At 47.2% G+C, this 19,869-nt stretch overlaps 2 protein-coding genes across 2 annotated transcripts in view; one reads left to right on the top strand and one right to left on the bottom strand.

Moving 5' to 3' along the window:
• Positions 1-19,869, bottom strand: part of PHC1 (polyhomeotic homolog 1) — a 249,717-nt gene that overhangs the window by 148,573 nt on the left and 81,275 nt on the right. The window lies entirely within an intron of this gene.
• The window catches only part of LOC125436354 (vang-like protein 1), a 60,920-nt gene that overhangs the window by 698 nt on the left and 40,353 nt on the right, over positions 1-19,869 (top strand). Inside the window, exons 2-3 of the mRNA XM_048503275.1 lie at positions 9,892-10,018; positions 18,453-19,060. Of these exons, the coding sequence (XP_048359232.1) occupies positions 9,892-10,018; positions 18,453-19,060 (735 nt within the window). The remainder of the gene's footprint in view (positions 1-9,891; positions 10,019-18,452; positions 19,061-19,869) is intronic.

The raw sequence follows: 19,869 nt of genomic DNA on the forward strand, positions 1-19,869 counted from the left end.
CCAGCTACTTCATTATGGATCCAAACGCAAATCTAGTTCTGTGCTTATAGTTAATATCTGCATTTTTTTTTCACTTTTAGTTCTTCTTATAAACCACTTTAGTCCAATACACTGTTTTCATTTAAATCCCGAATCCTGCCTTTAACAACAACACAAGCTTTTATTGGCATATAAAACAGGACAAAATTTTAAAACAAAACAAGGTTAAGAAATACTGTTAAAATTACTAATTTCCAGTATAAAATTTGCAACAGTTTCACAAAAAAGCACATCAGAGCTGTTCAGGAGATTGGGTATCTTATTACACTCATGCCACTGAGAACATTGCAAGAAAATGGAATTCATGTATTTCATGTGTATCTAATTGTATTTAGGGCATAGAAACAAAGAATGGTCAAGTGTTTCAACCCGAGTTGGTCATATATCACAATGAACAAACTCTTTTAGAACGTTCCATATTCTTAAATCTTCCCTCCAGCAGAGCTGATGGCAGCACATTGCATCTTGAAGTAGCCAAGGCTCTCCTCTGGGTGGGATTAATCAGCAGACGAAGATATGCTGCCATAATTCCACGCTCGCAGGGGATTAATAATGTAGTCGGAGAACAGGTTGTCTTGACAGCACGAGTCAAATTATTAAAATCAAGATCCAAGAGCCTATTCTTAACTAGTCTGAAGGCTTCCACCTTTGTGAGCATAAGGAGTGATTCCAAGGGGAAACGAATCCTGCCTTTATTTCTTTATTCATATATGTTTTCAGTAGACAGTTCACAGAGGGTTTCCAATCCTTAAGGAAATTGTCCACTTTTTTGTCTCTTATAAACGCCATCAGGTTTGCCATCTCTGCTCATTCTGTGACTTTCAAAATCCAGTCTTGTTTTGTTGGGATTTGACTGTCCCTCCAGTTGTATGTAAATAAAATCCTTGCTGCAGTGGTGAGAGACAAAGATAATCTTAACAACCTCCTGTCCTCCCCTCCAGCAAAGAATCTGCTTGGGGTTGATTACTCCATGCTCGGGGGTTACTTTTTTACACACCCAGGGGAAACCCTTTGGCTTGCAGGGAAGATACAAGGAGTTTTCTTTCAAAGTTGGCATTAAAAAAACTCCAAAGGGAGCCCTTCGTGTGGCATTTTGGGCTGCTGTAGCAATTCCAGCAGCTTGAATAACTGGATCTCATGAGATATCAGAAGCTAAACTGGCTTGGCCTCAGTTAGCATTACCCCGTTTCCCCGAAAATAAGACATCCCCGGAGAGTAAGACATAGTAGAGGTTTTGCTGAAGTGCTAAATATAAAGCATCCCCCGAAAGTAAGACATAGGAAAAGTTTTTGTTTGGAAGCATGCCCGTCGAACAGAACACCAGAGCATGCAGCTGTTTAGCGGAAAAATAAGACATCCCCTGAAAATAAGACCTAGCGCATCTTTGTGAGCAAAAATTAATATAAGACACTGTCTTATATTCGGGGAAACACGGTAGGATGGGAGACCAGCAAGCAAACCCGGGATTTCTGGGCCGAGGCAGACCATGGCAAACAACCTCTGACGGTCTCTTGCTTCGAAACCACCCACCACCCACCCCCGCCCTGCGTGCCTCGGATCTCCCTCTTGACTTGATAGCATGGAATTATTATGACAGCCACCCCAAGGCAACCCAAGGCACCCAACCACAGATGGTCAGTTGGGAGGAAGAAAAGCCACAGGGTTACAAGAGATAGCAACTAAGGGAGAGGCTGAGCGAAAAAAATCGGGAAATTGGATCACTGTTCTTATCTAGCTTAACAGTTAGAATATTTTTAAAGTAGCAATGGGGAGTAACTCGGCTTGGCAGTGCGAGAGGCAGGCTAGGTGGGATCTTTTAGACAGCTATACCAGAGTTGGCTTTTGAAACGTTTCGCAGAGAATACAAAGAGACCGAATTATAATTGAAATATTTTATAAACAATTTGGAAAAAACAAACATACAGTGAGGTAGGGTTACACTGTGTGCGGGTGTGGGTAAGGATAGTGCAAAATGCCAGTTTGGGCACAGAATGCAGAGGTGGGCAAAAGGAGCTGGGGAAGTAAGTGACAAATGTCCATTCCTGTGCTCCGGTGTCCGCGTGGTGCCCAGTTCCCTGGTCCCTGAAGACCTGCTTCTTCCTTCTTAATGACCCAGAATCAAACTCTTGTGCTTCCAGAAGCTGGTGTATGTTTTGGCCTCTCCCTAGAAAGCTGTTGTCACGCTCCGCTGCTTTGGAGTAGCACTTTCCATTTGAAAGGTAGTCGGCGCAAGCAAACATAACCGAGGATGACCTTTTGAACCCCCTCCCCTGACCATCTTTTTCTCGATTTGTTCTCCCCCTTCAGCAGGTCAGTGTCCCCCCCCCCTCTTTTTCTGGTCTCACAAACCGGCTTCAGATGTAGCTGCTGGAAAGAAAAGAGTTGCACTTTCATTCTTGGGGGAAAGCCTTCAATGGCGGCTGCTGGAAGCGCTAACCCAGTGGTTCTCAACCTGTGGGTCGGGACCCCTTTGGGGGTCGAATGACCTCTTTAACAGGGGTCACCTAAGACTCTCTGCATCAGTGTTCTCCATCTGTAAAATGGATAAATGTTAGGGTTGGGGGTCACCACAACATGAGGAACTGTATTAAAGGGTTGCGGCATTAGGAGGGTTGAGAACCACTGCGCTAACCCATGTCGGGCTTCTGGTGTTTTCCTTAGGGCTCCAGTTCCACAGGTGTCAAACTCGCGAGCCTCCAGATGTCATGGACTACAGTTCCCATCATCCCCTGCCAGCATGATGCTGGCAGGGGATGATGGGAACTGTAGTCCATGACATCTGGAGGCCCGCGAGTTTGACACCTATGGTAAGCATTGTTATTTCCATTTCTGTCCGAGGTTTGCTACTGAAGACTCCTAGCAAGCGTGATACTAAAGACACTCCCATTCCCCTCCAAATTCAGCCTCAGTAGGGACTGAGTCTCATCTCCTGGAGATGAGATTCTCACACGCCCCTTGGTCTCTTCTCTGCCACCAGAATAGCTGACTTTGTTGCCCTTCAGCGTTTCCCAATCGAGCTTCAGCCGCCTCTTAAAGATGGGGGCCGGCTGCATCTTTGCCCTGTACTGTGTCCAACCAGTAGGCCAGAGCCGTGCGGATGGGCATGTGGGCCAGTTGGCCTGGGCCTACAATTTTGAGGGGCCTCCTCCCTCGGGTAGAGGCAAAGAGGACCCCTTGGTAAAAATACTGATATTATAAGGAGAGTCAAGGGGGGACCAATTAGCACAAAATATTGATACTGTTAGATCTTGGACCCTTAAGCCAATAAGCGGACTCTGAAGTATTGGTTAGTAGTGTTTATTGAATAGGCACCGAAGCACCACACTGGTAAAGCCAATTCTGATGAAGCCAGCATTCACAGTCCCCTTTATTCCCCGAGCGAGCCCCGTTTTCCCAAAAATTTGTGAAAAACAGCCTTTAGAGCTAAGGCCAGCAGATAGCAAGCGAAAGCCTGCCCCACAAGATAACAAAGGCAACTTTGTTCCCATGGGACAAGAGGGCCCGGGGAAGTCTAGCAGGGGCATAGCGAGGCAAACTGTAGCCCTGCGCAGAACCTGCGTTGGATGCCCCCCCCCCCCCCGCAATGGGCGGTCACTCCACCACGACCAAATTTTTTTGCACCAGGACATTGGTGCCTGCAGGGGGTGCATTTTTACACATATCAGCACCAGAATTTCAGCGTATCATCAAGAGACTGTCCTGATGATACCCCCCAGGTTTGGTGAGGTTTGGTTCAAGGAGTCCAAAGTTATGGACTCCCAAAGGGGGTGCCCCATCCCCCATTGTTTCCAATGGGAGCTAATAGGAGATGGGGGCTACAGTTTTGAGGGTCCATAACTTTGACCCCCCTGAACCAAACCGCACCAAACCTGGGGGGTATCATCAGGTCAGTCTCCTGATGAGACCCTGAAAGTTTTGAGACTTTGCCTTCAGAAATGTGCCCCCCCCCCCCCAGCTTGCATTGACATCAATACAGAAAACTCAATGCAGAACAAAGATTCTTGGGCAAATTTCTGGGATGTTCCTGCAGGGGGCGCATTTTTGGATGTATCAGCACCAAAATTTCAGGGTATCCTCTGGAGACTGTCCTGATGGGACCCCCCAAGTTTGGTGCAGTTTAGTTTAGGGGGTCCAAAGTTATGGACCCTCAAATGGGGTGCCCCATCCCCCATTCTTTGCTAAGGAGATGGGGGTTATGAAAATCAGGCCCCCCTCATTGGAGGACCGCAGCTGAAGGCCCAAAGCTAGCGACCCCCGAACGGAGTGTTGCGGGGCGGCCTGTAGGATGCCGTGGACAGGCGAATCTGCCGCTTTTGATACAGACTCTGTTTAGAGTTCCTTTTACCAGGGAGGGTATTTTGCAATGTGGATCCCTGCAAACTCTCTGCCTGCATGTAACAGGGCCCAGTAATCAGAAAGAAGGTCTGAATTCTGCACCTGTCTATGCTACCCCTGATACTGAGGTGGATAAACCTTACAAGCACCCCATTGGGAAGTCGTAGACATACTGTGTGGCTTAGGGAAAGAGCAGGGACTGGAAGGAAGCATTCAAGAGAGATCTTGCATGTCGGAGGAGGATTCCTTTCTCTTCTCTCCCCCACTGCCCCACAACAGGGCTATTCTTGGAGTGAATATAGACAATATAGACACACTAATGTCTGTCCCCCTCCAGTTTGACGCCCCCAAATTATAGAGCCTCAGATGTGGTAATCTGCTATTTTTGGATACACACATACACCCCACCAAAAAAACTGCACTGCTTTACCGATATATCGACTTTAGGAAATCTGGAATTTCCATTTTGTCACTGTGTGTGAACCTTGGTATAGGAACCCGTCCCTCCCCTCCCCTTTCATGCCACCCCTCCCTCCCCTCCCTCCACTAGAGTGGGTGGGCCATGTCCAGATGCCGAGCTCCTCCCTCCCCTCCCTTGCATGCCACCCCTCCCTCCCCTCCCTCCCCTCCCTCCACTAGAGTGGGTGGGCCATGTCCAGATGCTGGGCTCCTCCCTCCCCTCCCTTGCATGCCACCCCTCCCTCCACTAGAGTGGGTGGGCCATGTCCAGATGCCGGGCTCCTCCCTCCCCGCCCTTGCATGCCACCCCTCCCTCCACTAGAGTGGGTGGGCCATGTCCAGATGCCGGACTCCTCCCTCCCCTCCCTTGCATGCCACCCCTCCCTCCCCTCCCTCCACTAGAGTGGGTGGGCCATGCCCAGATGCCGGGCCCCCTCCCTCCCCTCACTTGCATGCCACCCCTCCCTCCCCTCCCTCCACTAGGGTGGGTGGGCCATGTCCAGATGCCGGGCCCCCTCCCTCCCCTCCCTTGCATGCCAACCCTCACTCCCTCCCCTCCCTTGCATGCCACCCCCTGGTATAGGTGTGAGCTGAGTCTTGGAATCCGCCCCACCCCCCACCCCATTCAAGAAAGAAACATTTCCTTCATCTGAGAAGCATGTTTTTTTTCCTTTTGTTTGGGGCCTGTTTCCTAGATATTGGGGAGGGACGTCTGTGACGGAGGCAGCGGAATCTGCCGGCACCTTGGCAAGGGACGTGCTCTCCCGATAAATGTTCTGCCTGTATCATGGTAACTGTTTAACAAAGGGCTTTTGGCAATACTAAAAGTGAGGGGAAAGTTCATACGCTTGGAAGTCTGAGGGAAAAGTTCATACGCTTGGAAGTCGTCACTTGCTACCTCATATTTATCTTCTCTGTCAGCCCGAGAAACCTAGGACTGTTTTTTGCTTAATTTCCACGGCTTTATTCATTAAACTGTTGAACTTCGTCAAACCAAATATCTTTAGTACGGCAATATTTTGAGTCTTGGCTCTGCTAGCTCCATTCCCCCTGTTATTTGCGCCTTCTCAGCCAGTTGCATAAGAGAGAGAAGAGAGTTTTGGATTTATATCCCCCCTTTCTCTCCTGTAAGGAGACTTAAGGTAGTTTACAAGCTCCTTTCCCTTCCTCTCCCCACAACAGACACCTTGTGAGGTAGGTGGGGCTGAGAGAATTCCGAAGAACTGTGACTAGCCCAAAGTCAATATATATATATATAGTGAGCCAGAGACAGTATCTTGTTTAAAGAAAGGAAAAGAAGCTGTCTGGCTCTAGTGTGAACTATACAAACCTGTTTTAATGAAAATAATTTAAACATTTATATACCAGAACCACAACTCTTAATCAACAACAAGACTTTCTAACATGCTTGTATGCATTAGGTGATGTTTTGCCTTGGAGTTAGATAATTTTTTTTGTATGTGTGAGCCAGATTATTTTGGTTCCTAAATATACAAATATATTTGTATATTTAACATTTGTAAGTATTCTCTCTCTCTCTCTCTCTCTCTCTCTCTCTCTCTCTCTCTCTCTTTATATATATATATATATATATATACACACACACACACACACACATACACACACACACACACACACATCTATATGTATATCTATATGTATATGTATGTATGTATGTATGTATGTATGTATGTATGTATGTATGTATGTATGTATATCTATATGTATATGTATGTATGTGTGTGTATATATGTGTGTGTATGTATATATATGTATCATATATATATATATGTATCAGCTTATTATAATTATTGTGTCTATGTTGTGGGATTATTTCTTTGTTCATATTTTTTACCATCTATATATATAAAAAGCAAACTGTGAGTTTGTTCACGATGGTCTAGCACAGGAACTGCTGGGCCAACTCCTCTGAAAATTCCCAGCCACTGTAGTCAGCCAGGCAAGAGTGTTTTTAGATGTTCACATACCTGAAATTTCATACCTGGCCCAGGTAAAACATCTTTTTCCTGGCAAGGAAGCTGGTTGTGTTTAACTGTCACCCTTAGAATGTTCGTGCAGCATGTCTGTGGACTGAAGGGTTGCTATACCCTTAGAATGTTCGCGCAGATGGCCACAGATGAGCAGTGAAAACAGTAAATAGGTAATAACTCGAGTGGAAGTGAAACACATACCTCACCCACTACTACCACACAACACACATACTCTCACACACATTCAGCTCATCCTCACACTCCTCACTCTGCCCTCCCTCACATCCAAACTCCTCTTGACTACTTTCTCACCCATATTCCACACCCATATTGAACAAGATTGAATGTAAAAGATAGCTGGAGGGAGGGAGAGGAAAGGGATGGTGGGGGAGGGGGAGGCATGCAAGGGAGGAGAAGTGAGGGAGGGGAGAGAGTGAGGGGTGGCATGCAAGGGAGGGGAGGTAGGGGGCCCAGCATCTGGATATGACCCACACACTCTAGCGGAGGGAGAGGGAAGGGAGGGGGTGGGGTGGGGTGGCATGCAAGGGAAGAGGAGAGAGGGAGGGGTGGCATGCAAGGGAGGGGAGGGAGGGGCCAGTCAGCCTACCTTCCCTGAATACTGAGGTTACAGTTCAGAAAACCAGGTTGCCTCCGAGGCATGTGTTACTCAGGAGTAAGCTCAATAAAGCAACCGTGACATACTTTGAATGGCTGAGTTGCGCCCCTCAGAAGCGACACCCATTGCCACCAATCAAACTTACTCCCAGGTAAAGGATCATGACCAGCCAGCCTAGATGTGTGGGAGGGGGGAATGGAAAGGCACCTTTCCATTCCCCCCCGAAGGAATACGGTCACACACATCAATGACATCGCACAGTATCAGGCTGCGCGTCTCCATGAGCATGTACTGCTGGCCTCTGCAATTGATTTGCTGCTCCTGTTCCTTTCCCATTTCACCACAGCAACGCGTGGCTGGCTACCGCTAGTTATTATTATGATAGAACGATTGTGCCTAAAGTGGCTGAAGAAGACATATTTGTCAAAAGTATTGTTTTTTCCCCGGGTCAATACTCCCACCTTCCATTGACCGCTAGCCAAGGATTTTATCCACATCCTGTTTATCTATATATATACATGAAACCTACCAATGGAAGTTGGGTTTTTTTTAAAGCATCAGACATTGGTATCCTTCTACACCATTAGTGGATCTGTTACTCCATTACAGAGACTTGATATTATTTTATTTGGGATCCTCTGTGTATGTATTGTTCATTGTTTTATTGTTGTTGTTGTTTATAATTTGTTGTTGATTAAGAGTTGTGGTTCTGGTATATAAATGTTTCAATTATTTTCATTAAAATAGATTTGTATAGTTCACACTAGAGCCAGACAGGTCCTTTTCCTGTCTTTAAACTAGCCCAAGGTCACCCAGCAGGAATGAGGAGCGCGGAAGCACATCTGGTTCACCAGATAAGCCTCTGCCACTCCACTCAGGCGGAGGAGTGGGGAATCAAACCCGGTTCTCCAGATTAGAATCCACCTGCTCTTAACCACTACACCACGCTGGTAATTTATAGCAATTGTCAATAAGGGTAGGTGTTTGATTCCAGATATTCTGGTAATGAGTGAATCCTGACACTTTGGCAGATTCTTCTGTACCAGCTGCTCTCTGACCTTCTCTCTCCCTCCCACCCCTAGCAGTGTGAGAGCAGAAAATCTGGGATCGGTTGACCAGGCTCCAAACGTTTGGAGGAACTTGACTTCAGGGGCACAGGTACTTCTGGTGGTAGGCCACATCCTGGAGAAAGTTGGGTCATGCCAGGTTAATGAAACAGGATCCTCAGCTCTTGCTTTTCACGGGGAGGGGGGTGTTCCATCAGAACTGAGGTGTAGTGCCTCCTGGTGCTTCCTTGCTAATCCCCTTAAACATCCGCATGAGGATTTGGTTTGCTTTGCAGCCTCCTGCTCTCCCTGGAAGCCTTTGAAATGGTTTTACATGACCGCTGACTTCATCGTGCTGACCCATGGCCAAAACATGTTGCAAAACCTCTTCCAATTTCCACTGACTCCTGTTGGGGTGCGCCAACGGACCCAGTAGAGCCTCAGAAAGTGCACAGGAATGCCTGCGCCATCTGTCATAAGAACATAAGAACAAGCCAGCTGGATCAGACCAGAGTCCATCTAGTCCAGCTCTCTGCTACTCGCAGTGGCCCACCAGGTGCCTTTGGGAGCTCACATGCAGGAGGTGAAAGCAATGGCCTTCTGCGGCTGCTGCTCCCGAGCACCTGGGCTGTTAAGGCATTTGCAATCTCAGATCAAAGAGGATCAAGATTGGTAGCCATAGATCGACTTCTCCTCCATAAATCTGTCTAAGCCCCTTTTAAAGCTATCCAGGTTAATGGCCATCACCACCTCCTGTGGCAGCATATTCCAAACACCAATCACACGTTGCGTGAAGAAGTGTTTCCTTTTATTAGTCCTAATTCTTCCCCCCAGCATTTTCAATGAATGCCCCCTGGTTCTAGTATTGTGAGAAAGAGAGAAAAACTTCTCTCTGTCAACATTTTCTACCCCATGCATAATTTTGTAGACTTCAATCATATCCCCCCTCAGCCGTCTCCTCTCCAAACTAAAGAGTCCCCTCCTGGGCTCACACGCACACCCATCACAAGACCCCTCTGACTCACGGGTTACAAGATGCCCCAGACAAAGGGTCACAAGACCCCCAAGTATGGATTCGACCCAGACAGGAACGTTTCCTCCCGCACGTACGCAGCCCCAATGAGTCATGAATTGCGCAACTTTCTCCCACTCTCCCGCCTTCCCAAACCCTTAATAAAAGGTGCCAGGGACCCCAGCTCGGCAGATTAGCCAGGTCCACGGATTACACTAGATCGCCGCTGGCTTCTCTCCACCGGATCCTTGATATCGCTGTGTCTCATCTCTTCATTGCGTCGTCCGTAACGACTTCAGACTCCTGAGCCCCATTAGGACTCATTTTTACCAATAGTGTAGGATGGTGGGGGTTGTGTAATTCACCTTTTCTCTCTTCTTCCCATTGCCAAAGGAGCCGGGACAGGCACAGATCCCCCCGGAGCAAAGATGGCAGCCGGTCTGAGAAGTCAGTCACAATTCAGATGCCCACTGCACAGCCGCTGTTGGGGAACGATTCTTCGCAAGTGGAAGAAACTCAGGTAAGGAGTGAGGAACATGGGCAGTTTTTTGGGCACCTGGTTTTTCTGCGTGGAGCAATTTGGACTTTTGGCACACAGCCCCTGTGCTGCTGATAATGATTCTGAATATTTTAACGCTAGTTTTTGTAAAAAAAAATTCTGTTTGAAATATTGCAACCTGACGCCGTAGTTTCAACATCAGTTGCTGAGACAACCTGTTGATATTCTTCTTTGCTGCCTTCTGATCTGTCACTTTTGATGGCAAAGAGTGAGATTCATATCCTGTAGCAGCTTAAAGACTAACAAGATTTTGGAGGTAAAAGCATTCAAGAGTCAAAGCTTTGATGAAGTATCTGACAAAGGCCCTTTCCCCACTCACCTTTGTCCGAGGGTTGCTGCGTTCAATTCCCAGTGCGCGCAATTCCTGGTGCGCGGCCCGGCTTCCCCACAACCCCGTGCTCTGTGCGGGGTCATCAAAAGGCGCCATTTCAAAAGGTGCCAGGAATTACGCGCGCTGAGGGGGCGCGAGAGAGGCAGCGTCGGGGCGGCTGCGTTCTCGCCGCCCCTGAAGTGGGGAGTGCAGCTGGACCCGGCGCTACTTGAGGAGAGTAGCGCGGGGCTTAAGGTAAATGGGGAAAGGGCCAAAGACAGTTTTGACTCTCAAAAGGTCCAGAGTCCAGTTATAATCTTGAGTCACTTTTGAAACATGATGCTGTACAGGGTGTGGGTCAGTGAGAAATACCTTTGACCACAGGGCCCGATTACTGCTTGTTCCCGCCAGAGCTGTAGGCCCTCCAACTGCATTCTCGTGACCAACTCAGCTCTATCCCCTCACTATAGTCTGTCTCAGAAAAAGATGTTAGAAGGGTTGTACACTCCTCTGCACAGAATTCAGCATGCCGGACCTTCTTTGTTGTAGAGTTCTCAGCCTGCGTCCTAGTGCCTACCTAGCCCTGCTCCCCACCATCCGTCTGAAATTTTGAAAGTAGAAATACATTTTGGCATTCAGTTTGGCATTCAATAATGCACAAAATAATGGTTTTGACAGGCAGTGTGTAAAAATGAATGATAATTCTCATATTGGTTTGGGACTATATTCTAAGAGCCCTCCAAGGGTTGGGCGGTATAAAAATCCCATGAATGAATGAATGAATGAATGAATGAATGAATGAATGAATGAATGAATGAATGAATGAATGAATGAATGAATGAATGAATGAATGAATGAATGAATGAATGAATGAATGAAGGCAGAAGCATACACTTTTCTCAACGGCTGACCCTTAACTGACTGTACCAACATCTTTTTCTGAGACAGAGTATAGAGACTTCTTCCACTTTCTTTTCCCTACAATTTCCCTCCATGTTATGTCAGTGTTGTGGTAAAATTCTCCTGTTAGGTGATCTTCCATTTTGAATCCGACAGACATGTTGCTCTTTCGCCTCTCTTGCTAGTCATGATTTTTCACACAAACAAATACGCCTGTGATTTATTGGAAAAATACTCAACTGGATAATCGTTTTAAAAGGGGATTGATTTAAAACATGTTGAGGCTGGCATTAAAACATTTTGGGGTAAAAACAGTCTGGAATTCCATGGAGGAAATGTTTTATTTCCTGCCTCAGAATGTTTTAAAAGGTTTGTGCGAAAAGGGCTGATGACAGACATAGGTCGTTTCCCCACTTACGATCTGCTGCGCACTACTCTCGCCAAGTAGTACGGGTCCCGTGGCACTCCCCACTACAGGGGCGGCGACAACGCAGCTGCCCCGACTCTGCTGTTCTCGCGCCCCCTCAGTGCGCGTCACTCCTAGTGCTCCTCAAAACGGTGCCTTTTGATGACCCCGCGCAGAGCACGGGGTCGTGGGGAAGCTGGGAGCGCGCCAGAAATGACGCATGCAGAGAGTAGCGCGCAGCAAAGGGTTGTCGATGGTAAGTGGGGAAACGACCACAGTTGAAACCGGTCCATGTCCACAGCACTGGAAAAAACCGGAGTGGCGGTCTATTCACGTGGGGACAGAACTATTTCTTGCGGGGAAGAGGAATTGTGTCAGAGACAGCCATAAGATATTGCCTGCATAGGGGCCCCCCCCCCCCCCCCGTGCTCAGTACACCTCTTGGAGTCTCAAGGAAGTGGGTCTGACATGTACAGATGTGAATCACAACGGCTGTTGAAGGATTGAGTCAGACTGCTAAAGGGTATTTGTTTACACGATTGCATTCCGAAGCGCATTAAACATCCAGCATCGCATACAGCCAAGAGATGCCTTCATTCCGGTTCTTAGTCAGAGGCTGTGATCCTCAGCCAGTGAGACTGTTCAGAGAGTAGGCCATTGCGTTTTCTCTGCCCTCAATCCACTGGGGAATACATCTGTGGATTTGGGTGCTGTGTGGTTTCTGGGCTGTATGGCCGTGTTCTAGCAGCATTATCTCCTGACGTTTCGCCTGCATCTGTGGCTGGCATCTTCAGAGAATGCTGCTAGAACACGGCCATACAGCCCGGAAACCACACAGCACCCAAGTGATTCCGGCCGTGAAAGCCTTCGACAATACATCTGTGGATTAAAGTTCTGCAAATAGCTCTTGGCCCCAGTCTCCAGGGCTGTTGCATGCAACTAATCATTTCCATAGCCTTTCTAAGAGGCAAAATGCTTTCCCTTTGAGCTAACTAGCGATTACACCCATTTTATTGGTGACAGCGGGCCAAGGAGTGGAGAGAGGCTGACAGTACAGCCCTGGGCGAGTCTGTGACTCAGACCCAAGCCCGAGGTCTTCGCTGAATTACACCCAGTGCTCAGATCCAGCACACGCAGTGAGGGGCGTCTGCATCATCTGCCTCAGCCTATTCTGGAAAGTAGCAGTTGGCTTCCATTTACGGTGTGGACATGGGTCGTATTGTGTGCAGTTTCCTACCGGTTCTGTTGTACCCGAAGTGACCCTCTTCTACTGGGGGTTTCATGTTATATAACAACACAAGCCTTTATTGGCATATAAAACAGGACAAAATTTTAAAACAAAACAAGGTTAAGAAATACAGTTAAAATTACTAATTTCCAGTACAAAATTTGCAACAGTTTCACAAAGGAGTACATCAGAGCTGTTCAGGAGATTGGGTATCTTATAACACTCATGCCACTGAGAACATTGCAAGAAAATGGAATTCATGTATTTCATGCGTATCTTATTGTATTTAGGGCATAGAAACAAAGAATGGTCAAGTGTTTCAACTGTAGTCATATCACATGAACAAACTCTTTTAGAACATTCCATATTCTTAAATCTTCCCTCCAGCAGAGCTGATGGCAGCACGTTACATCTTGCAGTAGCCAAGGCTCTCCTCTGGGTGGGATTAATCAACAGACGAAGATATGCTGCCATAATTCCACGCTCGCATGGGATTAATAATGTAGTCGGAGAACAGGTTGTCTTGGCAGCACGAGTCAAATTATGAAAATCAAGATCCAAGAGCCTATTCTTAACTAGTCTGAAGGGTTTCATGTTATTCAATAGAGACCCGGAGTTTCTGACTGAGTCCTCAGCCCTGGAAATTTCCCACAAGCCCAACCGGTCTTGTAGAGCGTCTCCCTTCGTCGTTGGTACATGTCTGCCTGAACGGTTGCATTTTATGGGGCTGTTTGCTGAATGAGTATTCCCTCGTTTTCGTTACCTGTAATTATTACGGATGACTGATGGCAGCACTCTTTGTACAGATGGCTTTGAGTCTTTATCTTTTGCCGTGCGATAGGGGTTCTGTCTCATGGCAGGAGGGAGCAGACGTGAAATGATCCCCAATGTGGCTTAATAAGTGAAGGGCAACAAGTATATTTCTATATGCTCCTGTTCGCAGAGTAACAAGCAGAATGTAGCTTTATGCGCCGCTTTATGATGTGAATAGTTATCTAGCTAAAGACCAGCCTTTTTTTACCTCAGAAATCATTAAACATAAGAGAGCTTTATTTAAACTGAGAGAGAAACAGACTATGTACACAAAGATATCACTTATATACAGATACATTCATAGGTCATCATTTGATTACAATTTCAAGCATAGTCTACAATATTAATCGTTTCAGTCAGAGGCTTTTGGTTAACAGAACACATAACATCTTTCCTCAGCAAGAGCCAGGGAGCAACTGTTTCCAACTGTCACCTTTAGAATGTTCATAGAGATCTCCCAGAATTCCGTGCTGCTGCATGCAAGCAAGGCTGTAAAATCCAACAATAAGTTTGCGAGCCGTGCAGCCGCCAGGAGACGGAAAACAGTCTCCCGGGGTTCAGTTTCCTTACTCTTGTTCGCTCAAATGCTCAACCTTTTCCAAAGCATACAGGAAAGTGAAGTGTCTCGTTCCACAAGTTCACCATGGAGATCGATTCGCCCATGGCATCACCCGTCAAGCCGAACTGATTTGTAGAATGGATCATTTTCACAGTTGTAGATCCCTGAGCAGCTTAAGTCTGAAACGGTGTGTCATTTGTCCTTTCCGCTTGGGCTTGACTTGCTTTCATTGGCGAGTTTCCCTACGCTGTTGTGGTGGAACTTTTTTTGACACATTTGCTCTTTATCCCCTAAAAAGGCACGAACATCTGTGGCTGTTGAGCCTGTGGACCTCTCTTTGACTCAGACGAATTTCTACCCAGCAGCATTCACATTGCCTGTTCTCACTGGTAGCAGGTCTCTGGCATGGGAATGTCTCTAAGGTCGATTCCGCACTTGCGTTATCGACCTAAGTTCTAGCTGCATTCGACCTAAGTGCTCCGCACAACCACTGGGATCGACGTGGTTTTGTACCAGCTTCGCCCCATGTAATGGTCAAATTTCCGACTCCAGTTGGGAACTACTACTTTTTCAGGGAACCACGCTCAAACTCAGCTCGATTCCAGTAAAGTGCGGAATCTCTGGTGCCAGGAGTCCCCCATTCAGCCAATCACAGCTGAGTGTTTCGGGCATGCGTACAGCTGGCCAATCAAAAAACGCCACCTTCGTCCCTCCATTCCTGAGGCAGTTTTTTTTAATAACGTGTGTGGGGATAGACGGAACATGGCCGTAGAACAGTAGCCAATCGGAACGGAGCGGCGAAGAGGCACAGGATGATTCCGCCTTCCGAGCTGGGATCAAGCTGGTTGCAGTGGGTAACAACAATGGCTTCAACCTAGGTTAGATCCCTTCTCAGGGTACTGGGTTGAACCTATTTTACTCGTGTGCGGAATGCACACAAGAGTATAAGAAACAGTTGTCTATCTAGATAAGTGTCCTGTTTTCCTAGTGGCCAGCCAGATGCCCTGGAAAGTCTTGAAACAGTGCACACAGGCCAAGAGGTTCACCAGTAGCAAATGGCTATATAAACTGGTTTATATTCCCCAAATGTTAGAAATTCTGGTTTTATTCAGCAGCTGGTCCCCTTGGAACCTTCCAGGTGTGGCATTGGGGCACTGGAAAGCCTGTTCCGGATGCCGTGTCTTCTCAGAGGACCCCCCACCCGCTTTACCCGCATGGAGGCAACTGGGCTCTGTGAACCAACTATAGCTAGATACAAAGTTTACATGGCAAATGGCAGTTCAAAACAACCGCAGGCAGCTGGCACGAGAATTTGTAGTCAGTGGTTATAAACCACAGTTTGTAAGTTATGGAATTAATTAAATTCAGGGTTGTTGTGATTTCAGAAGAACTGGAGATGTAAATTGTCTGGGAATTCTGAAGGCATAAGGGGGAAAATGTGGGTTTTTTCCCTCCAGAAACAAATTGGAGTGGGTGTTGCCGGAAACTGAAACATCGGCGGTACTTGGGAAGGCTGGATTTATTTTGCAGCTTCCAGAGCATCAAATGCAGTCCCCCCCACTCAGTGGTGGGATCCAAACATTTTAGTAACAGGTTCCCATGGTGGTGGGATTCAAACAGTGGCGTAGCGCCAATGGGGCTGGGAGGGGCACGACGTGGGCGTGGCCGGGCATTCTGGGGGCGGGGCATTAATAATTTCTCTGTTACTGTAAAAAACTCTTACTGTAAAACAAAAGTTCCTAATTTCCAGCTGGTATCTTTCTGTCCATAATTTAAACTCATTACAGCAAGTCCTATCATCTACTGCCAACAGAAACAACGACTTCTCCTCTCATTGACTGCCTGTCAAATACTTAATACTTTCAAATACTTCATTTTGTTTCTAGAAATCAAAAGAAGGATACTTTCCTTAAACAAGGAACTTTACCATATTTTCTAAAACATGTTTTTAAAACAGCCCCACAGGGAGAATTATCCCGTTTTCTTCCTTTCCTAACCAGCCACGTAGGAAACAACAGGACTTTATGATTTTGGGACCTAATGGAATTTCTAACGGAAAAGCGGACCCCTCTCGGCACACACAAATAATTAGTAACCCACTCTTGGGAACTGGTGAGAACCTGCTGGATCCCACCTCTGCCCCTTCTCTCTCAAACTTTTATTTTCTGCTTGAGAAAACGTAGGGAGTTTAGTGAAACAGCAAGAAAGAAAGAGACCGGAAGGATGTAAATGATCTATTTTGTTGAAAGGGAATGCAGTGAAGCAACTGGGCAGGAACTGGGAAGCGGACCAGCAATCTCTTTAGTCAGCGGTGACGCAGGGCTCTCCAGCGGGGCTTTGTGCCTTTTGTCTGAATGTGTATTGCAGCCAACTGGTAACAAGTTACTGGTAACAAATTACAAGTGCAGAGAAGGGCAACGAGGATGATTGAAGGATTGGAGCACCTTCCTTGTGAGGAGAGGCTGCAGCATTTGGGACTCTTTAGTTTGGAGAGGAGACGTCTGAGGGGGGATATGATTGAAGTCTATAAAATTATGCATGGGGTAGAAAATGTTGACAGAGAGAAATTTTTCTCTCTTTCTCACAATACTAGAACCAGGGGGCATTCATTGAAAATGCTGGGGGGAAGAATTAGGACTAACAAAAGGAAACACTTCTTCACGCAACGAGTGATTGGTGTTTGGAATATGCTGCCACAGGAGGTGGTGATGGCCACTAACCTGGATAGCTTTAAAAAGGGCCTGGACAGATTTATGGAGGAGAAATCAATCTATGGCTTCCAATCTTGATCCTTCTTGATCTCAGATTGAAAATGCCTTAACAGTCCAGGTGCTCAGGAGCAGCAGCAGCAGAAGGCCATTGCGTTCACATCCTGCATGTGAGCTCCCAAAGGCACTTGGTGGGCCACTGCGAGTAGCAGAGAGCTGGACTAGATGGACTCTGGTCTGATCCAGCAGGCTAGTTCTTATGTTCTTATGTTCTTAACCTGGCCATCCGAGGGAGCTTGGGTAGCATCTGAGGATTCTGCTTGGAGACAGACTACCTGCAGTTTACCAAAAACTAAACAAAACAAAAACACCACCCAAAAACATCCACTTTTAACATACATTTGTTCAACCATCCATGGTTCCTGCAGTGCACGGTGAATGAAACAAACAGCTCAAGTGCCTATAATATATCTGGGAAGATGTGCACGCTCTGGCACATCTGGTATGTTGGTATATCTTAGGCCAGTGGTGGCGAACCTACGGCACTCCAGATGTTCATGGACTACAATTCCCATCAGCCCCTGCCAGCATGGCCAATTGGAGAGCCATAGGTTCGCCACCACTGTCTTCGGCGGGAACGAGGAATAGGCATATTGTATGTTTTAATGGGGCTTTTAACCCCATTGTGTAAGCAGCCCTGGGACTTTGGTGTAGGGCGGGGTATAAACGGAATGAATGAATGAATGAATGAATGAATGAATGAATGAATGAATGAATGAATGAATGAATGAATGAATGAATGATAGTTCATTAGATATCCGTTCCAATCCAAAATCCGTCTGATGTTGGAAGGGAGGGAGGCTTCACAGCTTCTGATCCTTCTGACTGGATGCTGTAGGGAGTAACGAGGAGACTTGGAAAAATTCCTTAGGGGAAAAGCTGTTTCCTTTCTGAAGAGCCATCCATGTTGGCAGACAGGGCAACTTGTACCGGGCCCTGCCAGCTTTGTAGACCAGGTGCTGTCCAATGTGGTGCCACCAACTCCTTCCCCGGTTCCTGCCCAGTGTTTTCAAAAAGTGGGTGGAGCTCTTACTCTGCAGGGCTTGTGATTGGCCACTGGAGAGCTGATGGGTATACAGATCAAAGCAACGTTGCTTTGGTGGCATCTGCCACCACCTTGTGAGTTTTGTTCTCTCCTATTTCCCAGCATAATTTTGAATTACCTCTCTCCTGTCCTGCTCTTGGACTTCCTTCGGCTCTGCTTCCTGTGTGACACCCGCGCTCCCTGTGTGACTCTGCTTCCTGCGGCCATCCTTTGGGGGTTGCACCCCACAACTTGTCTCTGGATTCTAAAGATGCCCATTGGCTTAAAAAAGGTCGGGGGCCTCTGCAGAGGTATCAGCCCATATCTTGCAGGTCAGGAATGCGATGTGGTAGTCCCGATGATTGAACACTCTTCTGTTCCCTCCAGGATGACAACTGGGGCGAAACGACCACCGCTATCACGGGCACCTCCGAGCACAGCGTCTCCCTGGAGGACGTTGCCAGAATTGGCAAGGACCTGGAGGATGGCGTCGGCGTGGACTGCAAACGCTATCTTGTTTCCACAGTGGCAGCCATCTTAGGGTTCCTGGTCTTCCTCACTCCCATTGCCTTCATCCTGCTCCCGCAAATCCTGTGGCGAAATGAGCTGCAGGCCTGCGGCACGGCCTGCGAGGGACTCTTTATCTCTGTGGCTTTCAAACTCCTGATTCTGTTGATTGGGACTTGGGCGCTCTTTTTCCGTCAGCCCAAGGCCAACCTCCCAAGGCTGTTTGTGTTCCGCGCCCTCGTTTGGGTCCTCATATTTCTGCTGGTCGTCTCTTACTGGCTCTTTTACGGCGTCCGCATTCTGGACTCCAAGGACCTAAATTATCAGGGAATAGTCCAGTTTTCCGTTTCACTGGTGGACGCTCTCCTTTTCGTGCATTATCTTGCCATTGTGATGCTTGAGCTGAGGCAGCTGCAACCGATCTTCACAATCAAGGTGGTTCGGTCGACAGACGGAGAATCGCGCTATTATAGTTTGGGACACTTGAGGTAGGTCAAGGGTCTGAAGGCCCCTGGGGAATTTGGGGGAAGGGTGAGTTGTCATTCCTGTTCGAATTCTTTATTTTAAAAATATAATGCAAATGTTTAAATCTTAACTAAAACAGTGTAACTGGAGACAACACTATAATCCAGAGCGTTCAACTGTTTGGTTTAAGACAGGGGTCTGCAACCTGTGGCTCCAGAGCCGCATGCGGCTCTTTTGTCCTTGCACTCCGGCTCCATGTGGTTTGGCTCCTCTCAGCCTCTTTCGGAGAGTTGCCCTAAGGGTTAATGGGAAAGAGTCCCCGTTCCTAGAGAGGAATATGGCTGTTGCATCCATCCTCCATTGCAGACATTTTCTCGGGCGGGGGGGAGTTCAGCCCCCCTTGGAAGTTGACAACCCCATTAAAGGCATCAATTTTGATCCACCATCCAAGTGGAATTTGAGGGGGTTCTTTTTTGGGGGGGGGGGGGCATAATCCGTGTCTTTCAACACAAGAAAACAGAAATGTGTGCAACGGGGGTTCTATTGCTGGTCATTTGAATCATATACAAAACAACAGGCTTTTTCCCCCCCCCCCCCTTTTTTTTTCTTTGATGGGTAAAAATGGGCCCCAGAGAAGGGAACTTCTCCCTGCATGAGAATATGTACAGTGTTATCTTCATTTTAGATGTCAAAAAGTATTTGCGGCTCCAAGTGTTTTCTTTTCCATGGAAAACGGCTCCAAATGGCTCTTTGGGTGTTAAAGGTTGGTTTAAGAGGATCCCTTTACTTTGTGATAACCCTTTCTGGAAGGGTCCAAAGCTCTGTAACCAAG

This window comes from Sphaerodactylus townsendi, linkage group LG07 (genome assembly GCF_021028975.2).
Source record: "Sphaerodactylus townsendi isolate TG3544 linkage group LG07, MPM_Stown_v2.3, whole genome shotgun sequence".
Lineage (NCBI taxonomy): Eukaryota > Metazoa > Chordata > Lepidosauria > Squamata > Sphaerodactylidae > Sphaerodactylus > Sphaerodactylus townsendi.